Consider the following 16806-nt stretch of genomic DNA (forward strand, 5'->3'; position numbering starts at 1 on the left):
TCCTTTCGATTACTCGATTCTGTTCAGGGAAAGCCGAGTTACGAAATATTGAGTGTTTTCAGAACTTCATAGTGATGCGGATGCGCTCGAAATTCTCAAGGCGCGCGACGAAAAGTGCGCCCTAAAAGAAAATAAGGAGAGCGAAGGCGCGCGAGAGCGATCGCTCTCCTTTTACCAGATGGTCATGATTACTATCTCTGTTGTCCAGGCGGTCAGGGACCAGGCACAGTCCACCACTTGTGAATGTCCAGAACTCTACATCACATACATGTACGGCTTAATGTGGAAGTGTCAGAGATCTGGCATGTGACATCACTATTTCCACAAAAAATGGAAAGGAGTAGTATTATGGCAAAAGAGTAGTAATATGGCAAAAGAGTAGTAATATGGCAAAAGAGTAGTAATATGGCAAAAACGTAGTAATATGGCAAAAAGTAGTAATATGACAAGAGAGTAGTAATATGGCAAGAGAGTAGTAATATGACAAGAGAGTAGTAATATGACAAGAGAGTAGTAATATAACAAGAGAGTAGTAATATGACAAGAGAGTAGTAATATGACAAGAGAGTAGTAATATGACAAGAGAGTAGTAATATGACAAGAGAGTAGTAATATGACAAGAGAGTAGTAATATGACAAGAGAGTAGTAATTATTTCCACTAAAATACACCTACAGGGTGCCCGGCAGACCGAGGTGTCCATAACCTCGAGGTCCGGATAGCAGAGATGTGTGTGTGTGTGTGTGTGTGTGTGTGTGTGTGTGTGTGTGTGTGTGTGTGTGTGTGTGCGTATGTGTGTGTGTGTGTGTGTGTGTGTGTAGCATTATAGTAATAATGCAGATTAATGGGTGCACGCGGCTGCTTCATGCTACCACTCAAACTATGCTGCTATGATTGCTGGCGCTTTTACTGCATGCTCATGCTTTGCTGCTGGCTACAGTCATGTGCGCTGTACATCACGGTATCCATGTCGGTCACACGCCTTGGTGCATGCTCACATGGTACTCTATGCGTCGTGGCATTCTATGTGTCATTCAACGTGACACTCAACGTGATTTATGTGGTTTTCCAGTATAACCTCAACCTCTCTGGCCCTACGTCATTTAGTCTCTGCCACACTGTCAGGCGTTGCGTCCTCAAGCACGAACTCGCCTGCTTTCTAGGCCAACTCACATTCGCTACCCACCCGTACGTTATTATGCCCTGCCTGTCTGACCTTGTCAAGGCCACATCTGAGATCATCTCACAGAATGCTGCACCTCTCAACCTCAGTCAAGGACGACCCTGAGCTGGTGGCACCAGACTCTGTCAACGTATTGAAGGTTGGCACAAGCCGTTCAGTTCTTCTGTGGTCATGGCACTCATCTGCACCCTCTACTTGATTTGTGTCCCGTACCACTTACTGTTTTGAGCATCACACCTGCCAGTCACCTCCAATGCCATCGATATCAAGTTGGATGACTCCAGAACCTTTGCTCCCACAGCTGCGGAGCGACCTGACACCATAGTCTAGCCAATCACCGCAGCAAAGTTCGTCCTTCTATTTGGGCAAGCTCCCTTTGCTGCACGAGCATTTATCCGGCGTGGAATGAGGGACACCGCCAAGGAGATCATCAAGGTAACTGTCTTACTGGCTCTCATCCGTGTTGCTTGAACTCTTGTCAGTATCCTCTTTACCACATGCTGTCTCAATGCACAAACATTTAATGCCTAGCTACCCAGGGGGCTTTTTGTCCTCGTCCCTCTCTTGGCTCCGCCAAGATCTCTCTCTGCAGTGCCCCCCTCTCTGACTCCTCCCTTGGCTCCGCCAAGATCCTGCTCCGGCAGTGACCCCTCTCTGACCTCTCTCTTGGCCCTGCCAAGATCCTGCTCCGGCAGTGATCCCTCTCTTGGCTTCACCAAGATCCTGCTCCGGCAGAGACCCTTTTCTGACCTCTCTCTTGGCCCTGCCAAGATCCTGCTCCGGCAGTGACCCCTCTCTTTACTCAGGGCCCTCGGTCGCCATCCCTCGGACGCAGACTCTTGTAGATACTTGGCTCCGCCAACATTCTGCTTCGGCAGTGTCTACCCGGCCGACCCTGAATCCTCTCTCGTAGATACTTGGCTCCGCCAACATTCTGCTCCGGCAGTGTCTCTTGTCTGACCTCTCTCCTGGCCCTGCCAAGATCCTGCTACGGCAGTGACCCCTCTCTTTACTCAGGGCCCTCGGTCGCCGTCCCTCGGACGCAGAATCTTGTCTCCGCCAACATTCTGCTTCGGCAGTGTCTACCCGGCCGACCCTAAATCCTCTCTCGTAGATACTTGGCTCCGCCAACATTCTGCTCCGGCAGTGTCTACGTATTACTCTTGTCTGACCTCTCTCTTGGCCCTGCCAAGATCCTGCTCCGGCAGTGACCCCTCTCTTTACTCAGGGCCCTCGGTCGCCGTCCCTCGGATGCGGACTCTTGTAGTTACTTGGCTCCGCCAACATTCTGATTCGGCAGTGTCTACCCGGCTGACCCTGAATCCTCTGTCTGTTTGTGTGTTTGTCTGTCTGTCTGTTTTGTGTCTGTTTGTCTGCCTGTCTGTCTGTTTCTGTGTCTATCTGCCTTTCTATTTCCTTGCCTCGTCTCCATATCAACGAGACATGAATCATTGCCACACTCAAGCAGTCGAAGGCCGAACACTAGCAAGGCTGCTAATGTGACAGTGGCTACAGCGGGGCAACGTGCACGATTGCCACCGGCAATTCCAAGACGTTCTCGGACACGTAAAGCTCCACCACCATCTCAACTACCCGGTGGCCTACCGTGGCTGGTGCTGCTGGTGGTTACCCTCCCAAGATCCTGCTCTGGCAGTGATCCCTCCTGCTCCGGCAGTGACCTCTCTGTGACCTCTCTCTTGGCTCCGCCAAGATCCTGCTCCGGCAGTGTGTCTATGTCTTTAACCCCGCTCACGGCTGCTTCGGTACGAGGCTTGCTGGCCACAATGGGCCATGCTCATTGCCGGCTACTCAGGGCTCTCGGTCTTCGTCCCTCGGACGTGACTATCCTCTTGGCTCCGCCAAGATCCTGCTCTCTCTGTAGCCTCTCACTTCGCTGGCCAGCACCCTCCTAACCGCAAGCTGCTGTGTGTTGTAGTTAATGCAGCATTATAATAATGCAGATTAATGGGTGCACGCGGCTGCTTCATGCTACCACTCAAACTATGCTGCTATGATTGCTGGCGCTTTTACTGCATGCTCATGCTTTGCTGCTGGCTACAGTCACGTGCGCTGTACATCACGGTATCCATGTCGGTCACACGCCTTGGTGCATGCTCACATGGTACTCTATGCGTCGTGGCATTCTATGTGTCATTCAACGTGACATTCATTCATGTCCGACGCTCAACCTAGGCGGCATGCGTCGTGGGCACTCAACGTGTCATGCTAAAGTTTGCTTAGTTATATATTTCGATCCGTTCTGTGTGTGGATCACTCTTGTCAGATCATTGTGTTTCACCCACCCACCTCCCATTTCTCATCTCTCATTTACTTTGATAAAGTAAATAAAGGGGTGTTGGCCATGCTCATTTCCGGCTACTCAGGGCTCTCGGTCTTCGTCCCTCGGACGTGACTATCCTCTTGGCTCCGCCAAGATCCTGCTCTCTCTGTAGCCTCTCACTTCGCTGGCCAGCACCCTCCTAACCGCAAGCTGCTGTGTGTTGTAGTTAATGTGTGTGTGTGTGTATGTGTGTGTGTGTGTGTTTGCAAGCTGTTGAATGGTGTAATCCCAGCACAAGTTGCTATGTCTAACATAGCTGTTCGCTATCATCGCTTCCGCGATGGGCATGTCTGAGGTCTGAGGTCTGAGGTGTGTGTCTGTGTGTGTGTGTGTGTGTGTGTGTGTGTGTGTGTGTGTGTGTGTGTGTGTGTGTGTGTGTGTGTGTGTGTGTGTGTGTGTGTGACATTAGTGGTGAAACGAATGTCAAAACCTACTAGTCGAATATTCTTCAGCTTAACGAACGAATGAACGAATATTCTTTTGGTAACACAGATGACATCACATGCCCTCCTCTCAGTCATTTGATGGATATTGTCAATCCCTTTTTTTATTATTAGGTATGACAAACGGTAGTGCCACGTAAAATGTGCTGCCACATAAGGCTACTTCGAAGTTCATACATGTTATGTGCAACATTGGCAGTCCAGTATGGATGTACATGTGCATGCATGCAGTACAAAGTCACAGGCAGGCTGGATGCAATGCACTATAGTATATATACTGTGTTCGGCGTGCATGTATGTACATGCACTGCATTCGAAGTGACGTAACGAATACTCGAATGTGACTTAACGAATATTCGAATGTGACAAACCGAACGAATGTTCGAATATTCGAATATTCGTTTCACCACTAGTGTGTGTGTGTGTGTGTGTGTGTGTGTGTGTGTGTGCGTGTGCGTGTGCGTGTGCGTGTGTGTGTGTGCTAGCATTATTCATAATTTTACTCACCGATCAGGACCGCACTGTTTCTCCTGACAGAAGTGACTTAGAACACGAACAAGCTCATCTTCGCTCTGCAGCGAGTCACACCACAGCCGAGCACCACGCAGGATCACATCCAAACGCCCAGAATGGACATGATTGCGGCAAAGCCCCCATAAGTCGTCCAGACCCACAGCCAGCTCGATAGTGCGGGACGGCGATGATGCCACGGCAAGTGTGTCTCTGCTTCTAGCCACCATACACAGACACTTGTCAGCACGGTCATCAAGAAACTTCTTCACCTCCTGAAAAATAGAACAAGAAAATGGATGAACAGAAGAATTTGGAATATACACAACGAATGGAACACAGTATTTAGCTGGTTATCAAAGCGAATGGAACACACAATTTAGGTTTTCAAGTTCCAGAACGAACAGAACACACGATTTAGCAGGTTTTCGTGAAGTAACCTAATATCGGAACAATCTATCAAATTCAAACAGGTTGATGGGGAGCAATAAACACGACAGACCTGCAGTCTTGCCGGCACTGAATCAAATACAGAATTACAGATGATCAAATTGTGGTGACAACTAGCAACGCACCCAATGGACGGCGGTCATTCAAAATAAAAATGATTTCCTAAAACTGGAGTATATCCTGAAGAAAGTGTCTGCTCCGAACGTAGGAGCTCGCGCTTCCTGCCGACTGACTTGAGGGGTGAATTCCCGAAACACTGTGTATTGAGCAGAAAGTGGTGCTTTCTTGCAGGTTTGCCGAGTGAAATGTTCGACGGGCTTCTCGTGTGCTCCACACGCGGTCGTGAGTCAGGCAAGTGTCAAGTCAGTCGGCAGGAAACGCGAGCTCCAGCATTCGGAGTAGACACTTTCTTCATTAATCACCGCTGATGTCGCAACATCTTTCGCACTCGAGTATATCCTATTGTAAAAAAAAAAGAAGAAGAAAAAAGACCAGGGAAAAACTAGTGAAGAAATACAAGTTACGCTAACATCACCAGTTTCCAAACAATCAGCTCATGCGCTAACATCGGACGACACTGACAGACGGTATTGAGCTGATGAGCTGAACTGATTGTTTAGTAACTGGTGGTGTTAGTGCACATTATATAGCGTAACTTGTAGTTCCTTGGTCCTTTCTTTCTTTTTCATAAATATACCCTTGGCTCTCTATCCGAGTCCTTTATATCCGAGTAGGGAACAATATATTACAGCTTCTTCAAACCGAATCCATAGGACCTAGCCAGCAGAGATCCTACAAATTTGCCTTTGCATGCCCAAAGTCCAAGAATAAATCTGCATCACTTCGAATAGGTCGAAGAGGGAGAATGTCAAAGTACTGGGATTCATATCATTGTACTCAGCATCCAGAAGGCTACAGCCATTGGAGTTTTCATTTTCACCCTGAAGTACCGTAGACTTCCTCTTTGAAAGACTTGTCAGATACCAACGCAAATTGGGACGCAAAAGGGACCCAAACAAACGGCAAATTGAGTCATCTTTCCAGGATCCCTTCAGAATCTCTCTCAAATGTACGGGGAGACACGTGAGCAGTTTCCGGCAGTGAGCAAGCGCCAGTACAGGTGCAAATGTGTGTGTGTGTGTGTTTGTGCGTGTGTGTGTGTGTGTGTGTGTGTGTGTGTGTGTGTGTGCGTGCGTGGGCATTCCCGCTTCTGCTCCGTCTGACACCGCTACCCGCCTGATCGTGGATGTTGGTTCAAGGTTCAGGGTGAGTGTGCACATATAAAATACGAGCGTTTGTGTGTCTGGGCCATCAAAGGCCGACGTCCTGTGCGTCCCTAGCTTGTTGATTGCTTCATTTGTCTTCGGAAATGAGAATACTTTTCTACCGATATGAGAAGACTAACCGTAGGAAGTGACTGGTCTTTGGCCATCTCCACTTTCTTCTCCCAGAGCGCAACTTGCTTCCTCGCTACAGCATTCTGTTGTCCTTCGAGCTGTGTAAAATCCCAGCCGCACGCGCATACCGCACACATCCAAACAGACACAAGCAAAACCGTCGAGGCACAGAAACAAACACTTTGAAGATACGATTTGTCTTCAAAGAAAATAGAGAGCTTAGAGAATAGGACTTGAGCTTGCACAAGTTAGCAATGGAACGAGACTACAGTCCATTTCAAAAACATTTACAATCAGGTTTTAAATATGGTGGTAAAGACACATCCGGCAATATGGGTTTTGGTCTTAAAAAGTATGAAGATAAGGGAAATTTGGACAACAAAGTACATAGAATGGCTTGTTAGGACACGGCAAATTGTTCTGTGAAGGTTTCGGAACAATTGGACCAGCCGTTAAGGAGTTAGAATTTCGGCCAGGTTTCAGGCCTTTTCCCATGGTTTACAATTTGCCCTGGAAGCCAGTATCGAGTTTTTATCAAACCCCACGATTTATCCTTTCCTTTTTGGCCTTGTGGTTATGAATGCTGTCTGCTGACCATGAAGTTGTGAGTACAAATCCCAAACTATCTTCAAGTCAAACTTTTTTTCATTGTTTTGGTGATCACGCTGGTAGATCTACAAAAAGTACAAGCCAAAGAAGGTGGCTGCGACTTGTATTGTTGTTGGCGCTCGCGTTTCCTGCCGAACTTACTGACACTTGACTGATTCACGCCATGTGAACACACCCACAACACTGAAACGGTGTAAGTGAACACGGAAGTCATTGCGCTGTGGCTACGTGTTGTTGAATACACCGGTACATCGATCGATCGTTTTCTTTTTTGAGAATTATTTTAGTTTTTCAAGATCGATAAATATGGTGGTAAAGACACACCTGGCAATATGGCAGTAAACACACGCCTGCCCACACACGCTCTCTAGGCTGCAAAGTTCTGGCACAGAGCTCTCCTTCTCACCACCACCACCATCAGTTCGCGCCTGGCGCCTGGTCGATGCATGGCTGGCGGTATCCGGCATAGCAGGCTGGTACATCAAGTAGCGCATGGCACATAGATGATGACACAGCAAAGACATAGATCGATTGCGACATACGTTTCGTCCCCGCTGGACTCATCAGGCAATCTTCTTCTTGGATGTCTTCATACGGAGCTTGACTCGGGAGAATGAAGTTGAAGACACCACTGCAGCTGTACTTATGGTTGATAAATATGGTGGTAAAGACACACCTGGCAATATGGCGGTAAACACACGCCTGCCCACACACGCTCTCTAGGCTGCAAAGTTCTGGCACAGAGCTCTCCTTCTCACCACCACCACCATCAGTTCGCGCCTGGCGCCTGGTCGATGCATGGCTGGCGGTATCCGGCAAAGCAGGCTGGTACATCAAGTACATCGACCAGGCGCAAGGCGCGAACTGATGGTGGTGGTGGTGAGAAGGAGAGCTCTGTGCCAGAACTTTGCAGCCTAGAGAGCGTGTGTGGGCAGGCGTGTGTTTACCGCCATATTGCCAGGTGTGTCTTTACCACCATATTTATCAACCATAAGTACAGCTGCAGTGGTGTCTTCAACTTCATTTTTTCAAGATCCCAATTTATTTGAATTTAGGAGTCATCGCCGTCTTCTATCAGCTTTCACAGGCGTCTGCTTTTCTCAAAATGTCGTCGAAGTTACACGGATAGCTTTGCCAAGTCATGGCCTTGGGAATGAGTCTGTGTCAATGTCGTTTTCGTCACATAGTGAGAGTAAATAATTCCATCGCAGCTCAAAGAAATTGGGCACGAAACGAATTGGGACCCATCCCGCTCGTCAACATTTACCACACTTTCGACATGTCCTCTCTGACTCCATATCCATACGAGGAAGAACTCGTTTGTCGTAAACCAGACGTACATGTACCGACGTGAGTGAGTTGTCATTTTTCATGCTTTTGCGCGTACTATTTCTTCGAGTTCACAGTGAGTTTTTCCAGCCAGCTTTCGAGCGCGCATACGGTAAGACGGCAAACTCCCCGGGCGATCGCCAGGATTGCTAATCTTTTTGAAATGGACTGTAAGCATACTTCGTACTATTTTTCTTCAGCTGGTGCATAGAAACACGCACCCATCTACTGTAGCGGACATGGAAATCCAGCCGATTGACCGGGGCCGGCGCCCTCAGCGCGTAGATCTACAGAACGCCGTGTGCAGTGCACAGAGTCATGTTAATCCGATGCGACCAGCGCGCTGCAGCGCATAATGCATGTTCCGCTTATCGACGGCTGCATGGCCAGCGCCCTGGGGCCGCTAGACGTGCGACCAGATTTCCATGCCCACGACAGTACATGGACGCACGCACGCACGTACGCACAGAAAATAAGTTGGATTTCCTATCTCAGCAAAAGCTGTGTGCAAGAAATCACTAGAGAGTTTTAACTTGATGAAGTTGTTTGTTCGTGCGTGGAACACACGCTTCCTGCCGCGCTTGGCACTTGACTGACTCACGACTGCCAAATCCAGAGCACACGAGGAGCACGTTACACTTTCCCTGGTGTGCTCCTCCTGTGCTCCGGACTGGAGTCGTGAGTCCGTCGAGTGTCCTGTTCGGCAGCAAACGAGCGTTCCAACGGAACAAGCAACTTCATCCACTGATAACGACAAAGTCGGACTTTCTAATTTCATTCAAAGTTGAAGAAAGTGAAATCGGAGGCGAGTGGTGTAATAATCTAAGTTGGCCTGTAGCAATGTCCTTGCAGTTACCATGGTTACGTGGCAGACAACGATGGAAGTGACGAAACTGGGCGCGTTGCATCTCCCACCCGTTTTCCGTTTGCCCAAGATAACAATCCAAATTGGTAACGTACAAGTAATATAGGTGAAAACTGACAAATCTCAAGCAATGTTTTCTGAAGCGGCTGCACCACTGTGGAGCTTGCACACCTTAACCCTCTCAGTGCCACGGGCGACTTTAGTCGCCCAGACTGAGTATGTGAGTACAAATAAATTCGTATCTCCACTTCTACACACAGGAGAGTTACAAACGACCACTCTACGTCTTCAGGAAGACCTTGGCTATCGACTCATCACAACGTTTTGTGTCTGTGAGGATAGATATCGCCAGGGCGAAGCCTGAAGCGCGCGCGCTCGGACAAACAATTGTCGCGTGTAGAAAACATGACGTATGCGCATCGCGGGTTTCTCTATTTCTTTCGCGGCAACCCATGCGTATTGGGTATCAAAACATAGAGATTTTCAGTGGCTTTCAGGCCAACTTTGTCCGAATTTCGTGCGTTGAAATTTGACTGCACTGCGATCGATCGCGCGCGTGAGAAAGTGCAGATGCTACGAAAATGCAGAAAACGGACTTCGCTCAGGCGCCCTCGCGAGGAAGACTATTTTCGCTGCATATTCTCTTCACAGCTGTCTGCCTGGCCATGATATCTTTCCAGAGAGCCATCGTTTGTAAATATCCGTGGATATACAGCTGAGCTATGAAAAATTTGAGTTCAGCTCAACTCCGAAAAATTTGAATTTTTCTGACCCCTTGGGCACTGAAAGGGTTAAACCCTTTATGGGTCTCACATAATCGTAAGGGTCGTATGTGACCCTTACAGTAAAATCGCATTTTCTGTGAGTTTTGTTGCTAGGAGACAACTAAAATGGTGCTCCACGCGTAGCTGAGGTTCAAGGCTTTCCAACGGTGTAAAAAACAACCATACTTACCATACAAATTTTTGCAATATCGATCGACCGAAGTCTGGTGAAATTGGAAAAGACGACCATCCGCCATGCGCGCATTTTGAGAATGGGAGTGCGTCTCGTAAGGCCGTGTCAGAAAAGCTTTCTGAGGACACTGACGGAACCAGTCTAGGCTGGATGTCCCTGGTGGATTTCCAGTGTAATGTGATGAGAAAGAGAGCTGCGTTGAGGGCTCCTAGCTCAAATAAATCGTCCCCGAATGAAGAAATCAAATTTACCAACCAGCGAGGAAGCACAGCAACAGCAACTCTTACAAGGACTTGTCAGGTGCGATCAGCTGATTCGCCTGGCCGTGAGAATCACGGCATGCGTGACATCACGCCTGAGTACTCAGCTGATCGAGAGTGAATCTGACGCGAGCGGCGCTGATGTGAACGAACCAAAATTGTGATATTTGTGGAACTGTTGCTGCTGGTGCATCGCCGATGGCGAGGTATTGGAGTTCAAGGACGGAATTAGGAGCATATATTCTTCACCAAGATGTAGCGCTTACCTGATTGTTTATCATAGGACTTCAGCTTCATCACGAACTTGGTATGCACTTTGTGCTGTGATTTTTGTGTTTTTTGTTCGCAATTGTATTTTCTCTCAACTTGAAGGGCTACCACGGGTCATACCCTTACCTGGACATAGTCATATTTGTGTTTTCTGGACTCGTCCAGGCATACAGATTTTGAAAATATATAGTTTACCCATACTTACAACTTACAGAACTTGAGTTATGGCTGGTTGTTTGTACGCGTGTTTGCGTGACCACCCCTCACATACATTGAGTAAGACCCACAAAGGGTTAAGACACGTCAAGCCGATTTCTGTTTCGGTTTTTATCAGGGCAATGCCAGTGAGTGAATTAACTCCATGGTCACTAGAATGTTTAGACTTTGGTCTCATCTCTTACCTGGAAGGTACTGGCTTTGAACCAGCAGTTTGAGTTGCTGGGTATGCTGTACTCCGAATCGCACCCGACACAGTACGGATCGTGCTGAGCACCGGATTCGCTGTAGATTACACGCCACGGTGCATATCCGAGGTCCCGGCTTTCGCTGGTGTAGTCCTTCCACTCCGGTGCTCTGCATGCGCATACTGGCGGTAGTGGTAAACTGAACATGATCGGTTCGTCCAGTTTCGGGTTCTCCAACTTACCCAACTCCTCCATGATTTCCTTGCGGACGTGCTGGCATATAGATGAGATCGGCTGCAGACAATCAGAGGCGCTAGAGGCACAGCCAGGTGAGTACCGGAAGTTGATGCTGACCAGCAGGGCACCTGACGAGTCGTAGTGAGCCAAGAAGATATCCACCTTGCCTGGAAACTGGTCACGGAGCTGCTCCGGCAGCCACAGCCGAAACCTGGCTGTGTTGTAGGTGAACTCACAGCGACTCCGGTCAGTGTTTGTGATGTTCCACTTTCTCATGAGCCGTACGAGTAGCTTGAAGTACGAGCTGTGTGGCATCGGTGTGTCCGCATCGGGATACTTGTAGTTCACGGCTTCTTCATCAGGCTTGCCTGGTGGCTGAACCATGATCAGTAACGGTGTGTCAGCTGTGGAGAAGCAGACGTCGTTTGGCTCATTGTCCTGCTGGAAGCTGCGCAGGGCCTCCTCGATTTTCTCCGGCGGTCGACGTTGAAGAGCAGACGGGATGAAGTATTTTGCTTGCTGGGCGTCTCCGAATTTGTACAGCAAATCCCAGTCGACCATCACGTCCAGCATCTTTTCACGGACATCTCGTTCCACCTCCTTCCAGGCATAGTCCATCAATTGCCGATTTGCTATTCCCTTTGTCCACAGAACGTTGCGAAACTCGGCTTCCTTCGCCGTCCTGCCACCACCTCCGCCAGGTTCGACCAGGTATTTGTGGCCAAAGACGAGGATGTTGATCTGCCTGATGAGCCACTGTGTGTTGTGGAAGATGATGTCATCAGGCTGCGGCGAGTTCTTGTTTGCCGGCCGATAGATGATGACACGTAGGTCGTTGTAGAACCGAAGAAGACGCTCGAACTCGGATAGAGCACCGTCCATGCCGGAGTCATCCTGGATCTTGCAGGCCTTCTCCACCAGTGTCTTCATCGAGTCTCGTGTTGTGTAGCCAGTGTGGGTGGGTTGTTTCTTCAGATACTCCATTATCATCTCAAAGCGAACCCATTCCGTCGGAATCTCCTTGTCTGCCAGCACCGATGAAACAGCATCCTGCAGCTTCTTTCGGATTCCTCGAACTTCTGGAGAAGCTCCGGATTCGTGGTTGTCCACAAGGAACAACTCTGCGGGATCAATTTCATCGCTCTCAAGCATACCCCGGAAAGTTGGCGACCGGCTGCAGAGCTTTCGCAGCTCCTCGAGGATATTGACCTTGTGCTGTGAAAGTTCCACATCCGTCGACAGCTTGTCGGCAAAGTTCCCCACCAATATCACAGGCGGGTAGTCGAACGCCTTGCTTCCCACAGCCTTGCCTGGGTTGCTGGCAAAGTGGATAGCTGTTAGCCAGTGTCGAAGGTGGTCAATGTTCTTGAGGTCTTCTGGTACGTCAAGAGTCATTTCGGACACCGTACTCCCTGACAACTTCCAGTAGTTCTGGGGCTTGATCTTATCGAACTTTTCCGAGGCGTTGAAACAGAGAATATAGATGACGTAATCTTCACCCATTAGGAAATGCTGCAGGCTTGAGAAGATTGATTGGCCGCCGCAATCCCAAATGGACACCACCACTTCTTCTTCACCAATGTCTCGCATCAGCTCTTGGTTTGCCAAGATGACATCGACCAGGCTCTGGGTCAATTCAGCAGAGCTGGGTGCTGCTCCACGATCATCGGTGAGTTTTGACGTTTGCTTCGATGCCTGCTTGTGTCTTGGTGCAGAGCTCCCCTCTGCGTTTGTCGGTGTCCGGGCACTGCGATGGGGTATTGCTGCTTTTGGCGGCTGTGTATGTTCTACTGCTGCCTCTTGCGTCGCTGTTCCTGCACGCTGGAGTCCTGTGGACCCAGCTCGCTTCGGGACTTTCGCCGCTGGCTCTCCGTCGACTCGCTTGTCTGGGGTGGGCTGAGCGGCTGCGCGGAGAGGGCCCGTAGTCTTGGACGGCACGGCTGAAACTCGGGCCAACTGTTGTCTCTCGGCGTCTTGCTGCCGCTGGGCCAACTCCTCTGATCTCCTGAGCTGCTCGGCCAGTCTTGCTGCTTCTTGTTCTCGTTGCTGCTGCTCGTGCTCTTGCTGGCGTTTCTCAGCATGGACAAGAATGTCAGGACCACAGAGGAGGGCAGCGCCGTAATCCCAATCCTTAAGGTTTCCTGCACCGTGGAGCACATTGCTGTGATCAACATCGAGCACCGGTGTACTCGGCTTATTGTCTACGAACGCCTTGTTCTTAAGGGAATCCGCCAGGCTCGTCTTGCCGGTTCCAAACTGACCGCAGAGGCTGATGCGGATACGGCGTACTCTGGTCAAACCGCTGCTGAACGTCCTATTCGTAGCTTCATGCATGGCCTTGTTGGACGGACCCGCACCTCGTTTAGCTGCAAGTGATCAACAACAACAACAAGCATACATACGCACACACGCACACACACGCACACACACACACAACGAACACAAACATACAGAAAGCACACAGGCAAAGTGAGTTGTCAAAATCGGTTTCAAGTGCTTCAGATAGATGAGAAGGTTGAAAAATCGGGCAAAGCATAATTATCATCAACACCATCCGATAATTAATGTGTGGGATATACCCTCAACAGCTCTGGAAAAACAAAACAATTAATTGTTGTTGGATTTGTTTGTTTTTGGAAAAAAATGTGGGAACACGTTATGTGGTCGAGTCCACCAACTAAACCAGTTTTTGAACAGTCACACATGCACAATCCAGCACAAAATTGACACCCAATAGCCATGTTATACCTGAATAGCCAATGGATGGCAATGCATTAAGCCAAACACACACACACACACACACACACACACACACACACACACACACACACACACACACACACACACACACGCACACACGCAGATTACATCTACAATATGTGTAGAACACCGTTGCACGACAACAACAGTCACTCACCTCCAGAAGATGTAGATCGTGTGCCAGCCGACGAGTCCGAAGCCGTGTGACCCTTTCCAGACGGAGTGGCAGAACCCTCAATGGGCTTGCTAGGCGAGGACGTTGCTAGGACAGCAGGTACAGCTGCGGGAGACGCTGCCGCAGGAGGGGCAGCAGTAGCGGAAGTCGAGGTGGCAGCAGCAGAGGGAGCTGTGAGAGGCATGTCGGCGGAATCAGCTGCCGCGGCAGGAGTAACTAGAGAGGAGGCAGGGATGTAACCTGTATAGCAGAACAAGAGTGAAGAATAGCAGAGCATTAACATCACCAGCCTGGCTATATTCACAGGTTTGAGGGACGGTTGCAAAAGGGAAATGTCTGAAGAACAAATTGACTGTCACCACCAGGACTCGAACCGGGGACCTTTGCTTGAGGCCAGCGATGCTCTAAGCACTGAGCTATGGTGTAGTCGTCAACCAAGCAGAGACTGTTCAACATTTTCATACAGTACTAGCATGCAATTCCACACTGCTGAGTCTCCATTTGACCGTCATCAGCAGAGGAGAACATAACAACACCAGAACTCTGTAGAGTGCAAGGACGGTCCTGCTCAATGAAATCCAGTCGCGTCACTCAAGTACCCACCGGGTGTTGCACAGTCCTGGATCTGCGAACACTAGGCTGCAAAATGGTGCAAGGCGCAAACTTGAGTGACAGGGACTGTACGTGATGCTCTGTGTCCGCCAACGACTGCGTTCACAGTTTTCTTATCCTTGTTGAAGTTTCTGTCCCGTCGCCGCACCCGTATTTGTTGAGTATTCTACTTCAAGAGGAGTACATACTCGCACCGTCATCACAGGCTACACACCATATTTGTTCTCGTCAGAATTGGCGGCTGGCAGCAAACTGCAGAGATCACTGACCACCATTTGGCGAGCACTGTGGCAATACGTCCAGTAAGAAGGCAGTTATTGCCTTTGCATATGGTGAAATAGAGTACAGCTAAACAAACAGACAGCTAAAGCATGCTCTACGTACCAAGTGCAGATAGCAGCTCTCGCACTGCTGTTCTCATTTGAGGATTGTCCGCCCACTGTCCGTCCTCACCCTGAACACAGGTGGCAAGGGCAGCGTCTGCTCGTTCGTGCACGGTTGCGGCGGACACTCCCTGGCGACGCGCGTGCCTCAAGGTATCTGCAACACAACGGAAAAGAAATCATAAGAAAACTGATACTGAGGTTCTACCCAGCAGTACGCGTATACACACATAGGACAACAGGTATAAACAAATTTAGCGTCAGGTTTCAACTCGGATGGAGAGCCAAGGAAAGTCAAGGACTAAAATCACGCAATAAGAAAAGAACCAAAGCAGTTATTGTTGAGCTACCTGTTGCACGTTATGACTCATTAATTGCCTGATGATCGTAGTAATACGTGAGACTCAGAGTTGCAACACAGCTTCCAATCTCTCGTGTGTGACTCATCAATATCAAGCTTATAATCGTCAGTGTTGGATAACTAAGGGTAACTTGTAAACCTTTGGTCCTTTCTTCTCAATTTTAGTGCTAGGTGCATGCAGATATGGCCAATATATTGTCAATTGCTAGCACAGTTCACCGATCAGGCCTTACCGTCCGTGACGAAGAACTTGAGCAGCTTGGCACAGACTTCGACAAGATTCTGGGAGAACTCAAAGTAGGACAGAACTTTGGAGAGCGACACGTCAATGTTCAACTCGGCGATTGCTTGCATTGCTCCGGTTTCTATGCAGAAGGCAAGAAGACAACAGAACACCGACACTTTTGAAAAGTATCCAACTGCTCTACAAATGAATGTCGGCACTATGGCCAGCATACATAAAAATGAAAATGCACAATGGAATCGGTTGGGTGCTCACCAAGGTGACATATCCGCTGCTACTGTGAGTTTCTTGAATCAATCAATCGTCAGGCAACACAACAAACTGACCAACCGCTTCCATTGTGTGCGTACTAGCTCCAGTGCACTCCTGCACTGTTGAGCACTCCTTGTGGTGGACATGACCACTTCTCTATTGCGTACAAATACATGGGATGGTTCACCTGGGACTCAATCGGACTGTGTTTCCGCATCCGTAGGAATGCAACCATGCCCACATGGCGCCGCACATATACATGACATTGTACTTTCATAAAAGCCTTGAAAGGAAACATGCGGTGGAGGGGGGGGGGGGGGGGAGGGGGCATTCTTATTTCCGCAGGAATAGTTGCAACAGACATAATATCGGGCCAAAAGTGTGAGGACAAACTTGACATCACTGCGAGGATAAGTTTGCAAACATGAGCACACTATGGTCAAGAAGAGTTTCAACAATCGGCACCCTGGCAAAATGCAAACAAGAGCATCCTCCGTAACGGCACAAAGCCATTCGGGATCCTACCTTGGATGATGCCACACATGTGCAGGATGAGCGTTGTGAAACGTTTGATGGCGTTGTTCTTCAGCTTGGTCCTGTCGACGTGCTCCATCATGTTTACAAAGCTCCTGCATATCTCGATACACTCCCTTCCCGGACATAGCTCCATGATGGGAACTGGGTAGAAACAATGGCAGACAAGATACAAAACGTCCAACACGCAGTGTTATTATTTTGAGAGGACAAATTATCAACGATGCAAGA

General features: G+C 49.0%; 1 protein-coding gene across 2 annotated transcripts in view; it reads right to left on the minus strand.

Annotated features, from left to right (window-relative positions):
• Nucleotides 1-16806, minus strand: part of LOC135825822 (uncharacterized) — a 36062-nt gene that overhangs the window by 3019 nt on the left and 16237 nt on the right. Inside the window, exons 9-15 of one of the 2 annotated variants that reach the window (XM_065338451.1) lie at nucleotides 16567-16719; nucleotides 15779-15910; nucleotides 15186-15341; nucleotides 14172-14429; nucleotides 11015-13620; nucleotides 6332-6421; nucleotides 4474-4751 (exon numbers count right to left, since the gene is read on the minus strand). In XM_065338451.1, the coding sequence (XP_065194523.1) occupies nucleotides 4474-4751; nucleotides 6332-6421; nucleotides 11015-13620; nucleotides 14172-14429; nucleotides 15186-15341; nucleotides 15779-15910; nucleotides 16567-16719 (3673 nt within the window). Of the gene's footprint in view, nucleotides 1-4473; nucleotides 4752-5248; nucleotides 5386-6331; nucleotides 6422-11014; nucleotides 13621-14171; nucleotides 14430-15185; nucleotides 15342-15778; nucleotides 15911-16566; nucleotides 16720-16806 lie in introns of those variants that run through there. The other variant, XM_065338452.1, reaches the window with a different exon arrangement.

This window comes from Sycon ciliatum, chromosome 10, assembly GCF_964019385.1.
Source record: "Sycon ciliatum chromosome 10, ocSycCili1.1, whole genome shotgun sequence".
NCBI lineage: Eukaryota > Metazoa > Porifera > Calcarea > Leucosolenida > Sycettidae > Sycon > Sycon ciliatum.